Source organism: Malus sylvestris, chromosome 5 (genome assembly GCF_916048215.2).
Source record: "Malus sylvestris chromosome 5, drMalSylv7.2, whole genome shotgun sequence".
NCBI lineage: Eukaryota > Viridiplantae > Streptophyta > Magnoliopsida > Rosales > Rosaceae > Malus > Malus sylvestris.
Window position 1 is genome coordinate 36937426 of NC_062264.1, and position 8391 is coordinate 36945816.

General features: G+C 34.5%; 1 protein-coding gene across 1 annotated transcript; it reads left to right on the top strand.

The window, feature by feature from the left end:
* Positions 1 to 2159: 2159 nt before the first annotated feature.
* Positions 2160 to 2780, top strand: LOC126622849 (uncharacterized). The gene has a single exon (XM_050291548.1). It carries the CDS (start codon positions 2160 to 2162, stop codon positions 2778 to 2780), a length of 621 nt encoding a protein of 206 aa, XP_050147505.1.
* The last annotated feature ends 5611 nt before the right edge of the window (positions 2781 to 8391 follow it).

Genomic DNA, 8391 nt, shown 5'->3' on the forward strand with positions numbered 1-8391 from the left:
TTAAGTTTAAAATTATATTATAGGATTTTTCAAAAAAATATTGTATTACAAGAAAATACGATAATTAAGAAATATTTTCCATTTAATTTTACTATTTCATATTGTTGTTTTTTGGTATTATATGTTGGAGTTTGTATGCACATTGTCACATATCGTTAGTGTACATATTATCAAGATACTTGATATTATATTCTTCATAATAATAGTAATTTGGTGTGAATAATATGTTATAAATGTCTGTTGGTAAAAGATCGAACATGTATTTGGATAAGCCAAATTCAAAATTTCATGCTTATCTCTTCATTTTGAATATTTTACTTATGCGGGCAGTTTCTTAACTTCCCAATACCTATTGGGAAAGGATACTTAGTATCTTATATAATACCAAAGAGGTTAGACATGAAAATAATAATAGGGTAAAAAACGTTTTACTACCCTCATGTTTTGTGGTTTTCAACATTTAGTATATCAAGTTTTTTTCGTCTCAGATTCATACCTAAAGTGTAAATTTTGGGACAGTCTCATACATCAGTTAGTCAAACTATTAAATCTGCCGTTAATTGTGACGTGGCGCCCATGTGGACAATGACTGTGCGCCACGTGTCATCCACGTTTTTTTTTTCTTTCTTTCTTCTTCTTCTTGTGACGTGGCGCCCATGTGGACAATGACTGTGCGCCACGTGTCATCCACGTTTTTTTTCTTTCTTCTTCTTCTTCTTCTTCTTCTTCTTCTTCTTCTTCTTCTTCTTCTTCTTCTTCCTCCGAATCTGGGGAAGGTTTTTTTTTTTTTTGACGTGCCTTCTTCCTTCTTCTTCTTCTTCTTCTTCTTCTTCCTTCCTTCCTTCTTCTTCCTTCCCCTTCTCCTTCTTCTTCTTCTTCCTCCGAATCTGGGGAATTTTTTTTTTGACGTGGTGCCCATGTGGACAATGACTGGGCGCCACGTGTCATCCAATTTTTTTTTCTTTTTCCTTCTTCTTCCTCTTTCTCCTTCTTCCTTCTTCTTCTTCCTCCTCCAACTGCAACTTTTTTTTTCTTCCTCCTTCTTCTACTTCTTCCTTTTCCTTCCCCTTCTTCTCCTTCTTCCTTCTTCCTTCTTCTTCTTCTTCTTCTTCTTCTTCTTCTTCTTCTTCATCTTCCTCAATAAGAAAAAAAAAGACCTTCATCTTCCCTAGTTTCGGAGGAGGAAGAAGAAGAAGAAGAAGAAGAAGAAAAAGAAGAAGAAGAAAAAGAAGAAGAAGGAAGAAGGGGAAGGAAGAAGGAGAAGAAGGAGGAAGAAAAAAAAAAGTTGTAGTCGAAGGAAGAAGAAAGAAGAAAAAAGAAAAAAAAAACTGAATCTGGGCAGATTCGGAGGAAGAAGAAAAAGAAGGAGAAGGAGAAGGAAGAAGAATGAAGAAGGGGAAGAAGGGGAATGAAGGAGGAAGAAAAAAAAAGTTGCAGGAAGAAGAAGAAGAAGAAGAAGAAGGAAGAAGAAAGAAGAAAGAAAGAAAGAAAAAAAACATGGATGACACGTGGCGCCCAATCATTGTCCACATGAGCACCACGTCACAATTAACGACAGATTTAACAGTTTGACTAACGGATGTATGAGACTGTCCCAAAATTTACACTTTAGGTATGAATTTGAGACGAAAAAAACTTGATGTACGAAAACCACGAAACATGAGGGTAGTAAACAATCTTTTACCCATAGTAATAATAAAATACATCTACTACATATAATATACATATCATTTGGAAGAGAAAGCATTCAAAAGTTTGCTAGAATTCAAAGCTCCGGTGCTCGAACTTTGAATTACAGATAGTTGGATCATGGGGGACAGATGCCTGTTGAACTACAAGCACGGAGTAGGGGCGCAATTCAATCTTTAGGACATTTCAAAATCTGTAGGCCTCTATCTTTTCGATGAAGTCAGTTTTCCTACTTTCTTGTTTCTTTAAGTTTACAATATTTCAGTTACAAATTGGTTGTAATACAATATTGGATTATAGTTATTTCAGTTGTTTATTATAATTTGTTATCAATAAAGTTGTTTTTTTATTGTTTGTTCTAACAATCTAAAGGCAGAAATTGTGATGGATCAAACATTAGTGAATGCAACAGGCGTTAAGAATCATCCCCCTAAGAAACTAGAGAAATTCAAAGGTATGGACTTCAAAAGATGTTGTTCTTCATGACCACTTTGAACCTAGCCCATGTTGTGAAGGAGGAGGCTCATGTGGCAATTAAACTGTCAGCGAATAAGGACATGTTGTCTGTAATATATGCTTGGACTCACTTTGAGTTTCTTTGCAAAAACTACATTTCGAATGGGCTGGACGATTGTCTGTATGATGTATATTCATCATGCAAGATTGCCAAGGACTTTTGGGATTCACTGACCAAGAAATATATCACTGAAGATGCTGGATCAAAGAAGTTTCTCATTGGTAAATTTCTGAAATTCAACATAGTGGATTCCAAACCTGTCATAGGCCAAGTTGAAGAACTCCAACGCTTAATCCATGATTTACATGCTGAAGGATGCTTGATTAATGAACTCTTCCAAGTTGGGGCAATCATTGAAAAACTACCTTCATCTTGGAATGACTTTAAAATCTATATGAAGCATAAGCGCAGGGAGATGTCTCTGGAATATTTAATTCTCACGCTAAGGGTCGAAGAAGATCACAGGAAAGGCGACAAAGTTGATGCATATTCCATGGAAGCCAAGGCCAACTTCATTGAGGTAAGCAATCCAAGGCCAAAGCATTTCCAGAAAAAACAGGGGGAAGAATGCTAAAAAGAAAAACAACTCTTCTATCCATGCACCAAAAACAAAAGACTTCAAAAAAAAATCAAACGAGCATGCTGGGTGTGCGGAAAACCAAGGCATATGGCACAAGATTGTCGCTACCAAAAGGATATGAAATCTACCAATTCAAACACCAACAATGGCAGGACCAATGAAGTCAATGTGACTGAAGGACATATGTTGGTTGGTATTGTTTCAGAAACCAACATGGTGTCTGATACAAGTGAACGATGGTTTGACACCGGAGCAACGAGGCATATTTATGAGGACAAAAACTTGTTCTCTACCTATGAACCAAATTCAAGTGGTGAAAAACTTTATATGGGGAATGCCTTCGCTACAAAAGTTGTTGGAAAAGGAAGAGTTGTACTAAAGTTCGCTTCTGGGAAGGAACTTACCATGCTAAATGTTCTCCATGTTCCTGAAATTAGGAAAAACTTAGTTTCAGGGCCTTTGTTAAGCAATAAGGGCTTCAAGTTAGTGTTCGAATCCGACAAATTCATGCTTAGCAAGGGAAGAATGTTTGTTGGCAAGGGTTATTTTGCTGAGGGATTATTCAAACTCAATGTAATTGTTGATGTTTCTATTAATAATATAAATAAGGCTTCCATTTATACTATTGTGTCTATTGAACTTTTGCATGCTAGATTAGGCCATATTAATTATCCATCAATGCATAGAATGGCTAATTTAGGATTAATGCCAAAACATGCTATAGATTTCAATAAAAATATGAAATATGTGTTGAATCAAAGTTTGCTAGACAAACTTTTAAATCAGCTTTTAATATGTCCAGTGAGTTGCTTGATTTAATACATAGTGATTTATGTGATTTTAAATCAACACCAACTAGAGGAGGAAAGAATCATTATATTTCTTTCCTTGATGACAACAGTAAGTATTGCTATGTTTATCTAGTTCATAGCAAGGATGAAGCCTTGAATATGTTCAAGACATATAAAACCAAAGTTGAAAATCAACTTAACAAGAAAATCAAAGTTCTACGATCAGATAGAGAAGGCGAGTATGAATCTTCTGCCTTTGCAAACTTTGGTAATGAACATGGTATTGTACATCAAACAACGGCACCATATACGCCTTAACAAAATGGTGTAGCGGAAAGAAAAAATAGAACTTTAAAAGATATGATCAATTCCATGCTTAATAGTTATGGGCTTCCACATAATATGTGGGGTGAAGCTTTACTTACTGCAAACAAAATCTTAAATCAAATTCCACATAAGAAGACAAATCAATCTCCTTATGAATTGTGGAAGGGAAGGATACCCACTTATAAAATATTTAAAGTGTGGGGTTATTAAATCAAATTCCACATAAGAAGACAAACTAAGCTTGGACCAAAAACTGTTGATTGTGCATTCATTGGCTATGCTAATAACAGTGCATTGTTCAGATTTTTAGTTGTAAAATATGAGATTGTGGATATACATGTGAACACAATTTTGGAATCTATTGATGCAGAGTTCTTTGAGAAGATTTTTCCATATAAAGAGAATAAATTAAGTTCTAGTAAAAAGAGATCACATGAACAAATTTATGATGATACTCCACCAACATCTGATGTCCAAGTTATAGACTTGGAATCAAGAAGAAGCACTAGAATGAAAATCCCTAAAAACTTTGGACCTAACTTTATTGCTTTTTTGTCAGAGGCCGAACCGCAAAATTTTAAGGAAGCGATATCCTCTGTTGAGGCTCATTTTTGGAAGGAGGCTTACGTAGTGAAATGGAGTCAATAATGCAAAATAACACATGAAAATTGGTTGATTTACCACTCGGTAATAAATCGATAGGTTACAAGTGGATATTCAAAAAGAAATTAAAACCAGACAGCTCTGTAGATAAATATAAAGCCCGTCTTGTAGCCAAAGGTTATCGACAAAGAGAAGGGCTGGATTATTTTGATACATACTCGCCTGTATCAAGAATTACATCGATTAAGATGCTAATTTCTATCACAACCATATATAATTTGGAAATGTACCAAATGGATGTTAAGACGGCTTTCTTAAATGGAGAACTTGAAGAAGAAATATACATGGAACAACCATAAGGATTCCTAGTGAAAAGACAAGAGAATAAAGTTTGTAAACTTGCTAAGTCCCTATATGGACTAAAACAAGCACAAAAAATGTGGCATGAAAAATTTGATCATACAATAATTACACACGGATTTAAAATAAATGAAAGTGATAAGTGTGTGTATGTAAAGAGCAATAAAAATTCGTGTGTCATTGTATGCTTGTACGTAGATGACATGCTCATTTTGGGAACTGATAATGACGTTATTAATTCCATAAAGAAGATGTTGAATTTTAATTTTGACATGAAAGACTTGGGTCTTGCAGATGTCATGTTAGGAATTCAAATTAAAAGAATTGATGAAGGTTATATACTGACACAATCTCACTATGTGGAATCAATACTTAAAAATTTTGGTCATTATAATTACAATGTTGCTGTAACTCCATTTGATCCCAGCTGCAAATTGAAAAAGCATGTTGGAGATCCAGTCTCTCAATTGGAATATACACGAGTTATTGGAAGTTTAATGTACTTAATGAACTCTACAAGACCTGATTTGGCATATTTCATAAGTAGACTTAGTAGATATACAAGTAATTCAGGGAAAGATCATTGGAAAGCTTTGGTTAGAGTACTACGCTATTTAAAAGGCACAGTGAACTTTGGATTGCATTATTCAAAATATCCATCGGTACTTAAAGGATGTGATGCAAACTGGATTTCAGATAGCTTGGAAACTAAATTCACAAGTGGATATGTTTTCACATTTGGAGGAGCAGCAGTGGCATGGAAATCTTCTAAGAAAACATGTATAGCATGTTCGACCATGGAATCAGAGTTCATAGCTTTAGAAATAAGTGCAAATGAAGCAGAGTGGCTTCGAAATTTTATGGAAGATATTCCATTGGTGCCAAAGCCTGTAACAGCGATTTGTATACATTTTGATTACATGGCGGCAATTGCAAGAGCAAAAAATAAGATGTACAATGGGACGTCGCGACATATAAGACGTAGACATAATACAATTAGACAATTGCTCAAAAATGGAATTATATCCATTGATTACGTGAAGTCAAAGGAAAATATAGCAGATCCTTTGACAAAAAGCCTACCGTGTGAGCAAATTAAATTTTCATCAAGGGAAATGGGTCTAAAACCAATATAATGAGTTGAACCAGACGGAAACCTAACTTAACTGATTAGAGATCTCATGGTCTAGGTTCAATAGGCAAACTGGTTGGGTAAGACCCAATAGTTGAACACACAATTGACCATTCCTAAGATGAATGTGTGTTGTCTGCAGTAGGTTTAGGTTATATATCTTACATTTAATGACACCGATATCTTTATATATCTTAATTGGTGGTCACCTATATGAGAGTAAAGGTGGGGTCGCATTTATGAGAACTTTATGGCTAAATTCTCTAAAGCTCTAATGAAACCAAGATGTTGTTGAGGACCAAAACGAACACAAATGTATGAACCTAAGTATGTAGAAGTGAAATATGTGTGATTCTTATTATATCGGTTTATCACAAAAAGATGAACAATTAAAGATCGACTATATCTATTACGTCATCAGGTAAACCCGATAAGTACTCACTAAGAAAGGTTCAAGTCCAAAAGACACCTCTTTCGATGCATGTTTTGTTTCGTTTTTCTCTTCCAAGGTTGCATGCATTTCATTTGTGACAATTTCCATACAAATGTGGGGTATTGTTGGAGTTTGTATGCAAATTGTCACATATCGTTAGTGTACATATGATCAAGATACTTGATATTATATTCTTCATATTAATAGTAATTTGGTGTGAATAATATATTATATAGGTCTGTTGGTAAAAGACCAAACATGTATTTGAACAAGCCAAATTCAAATTTTCATACTTATCTCTTCAATTTGAATTTGACTTACGTGGGCAGTTTCTTAACTTCTAAATACCTGTTGGGAAAGGATACTTAGTATCCTATATACTACCAAAAAGGTCAGACACAAAAATAATAATAATAATATACATCTATTGCATATAATATACATTATCATTGCAAGAGAAAGCATTCAAAAGTTCGCTAGAATTCAAAGCTCCGGTGCTGGAACTTTGAATTACAGATAGTTGGAACATGGGGAATGGACGCCCGTTGAACTGTAAGCACATAGTATGGGCGCAATTCTATATTTAGAACACTACAAAATCTGCAAGCCTCTATCTTTTCTATTAGGTCAGTTTTCCTACTTTCTTGTTTCTTTTATTTTACAATATTTCAATTATGAATTGGTTGTAATATAATATTAGATTATAGTTATTTCAGTTGTTTATTATAATTTGTTATCAATAAATTTGTATTTTGATTGTTTGTTCCAACGTTATATTGTTCACATGCCACATATCTTTTCGAAAAGAGAAAATTCTATCACTTCCCTGTTGATCCCATATGCAAAAGACTGATGAGGATGAGGAACTGACCAAACACCGTTTCCATTCGATGTCTGTGGTTCCATGTTGTCCCTGCTCCATCCCAGTATGTCTCTTTTCAGACTAATCAAAGTAGTAAGTTCCAACAAAAAATATAATATAGAAAGCAATAATTTGATTGGTCAAGAACATAATTTCAATATATTGGTTGGTTGGCGGTCACATATTTCGAATATATTAGTTGGTTGGTAGTCCTACAGATTTCACAATACTATTCCTGAAGAGCAACTGGAATTTTAACTTTTGGACCAGTTCACTGCAGTCGACCACTATCAATCTAAAAGATTTAGAACATAATTTCATGTAATGGGTTAAAAATAAGCTCATAAACAAAAAGAGATTCCCCACTTTGGTTGGACCCCATTAAAGATTACTTTTGGTGGACTTTGAAATCCTAAATGCTAACAAATAATTACAATTTATTGACCCAAAAAAACATATTGTGCGTACTGTTGTTTCTTTGAACTTCTATTTGAAGTTGTACCCACTCATGCTAAAAAGAACTTCGGACTTGGAGTAATTTAGATCATGTCAGCATACATATACGACTTTAGAGCTTAGAGCTATGTTGATAATTATTTCATGTTTAGTTTTTAGTTTTAATTTTCTTTGATTAGAGGTAAATAAGACATGAGGTAAATGAAAAATGAAGAAGGATGTAAGAAGCATAGTCGAGAGAATCTTGTATACGACTACTGCATGCATGCTGCTTCTCTCTCAAGCCGGTGGGACCATGGGTGGGAAAGTGGGAAGAGGGATATAGAAGAGGACTCTCTTTTCGTGTCGGTAGTTGTACAATCACATAGTTCAATGAGCGAACTTTAGAATTTGTGAGCATGGTGGGAGAGAAATGTGGAAGATATGTATAAGAAACGATACGCACAAGACTAAAACTAGGTATAAAAAAACTACAACAATTTTAGATTTGTTTCACTTTCAAATTTTTGTTTCATACATTCTCTATCATTTCTCCTCATCCCTCCCAGTCCCACCACCGTCATCCACATTTCTTCACTCCTCTTTTCTCTCACATACTTTGAATCTTGAGCACAGAAAGTGAAAAATTAAGACAAAAAGGC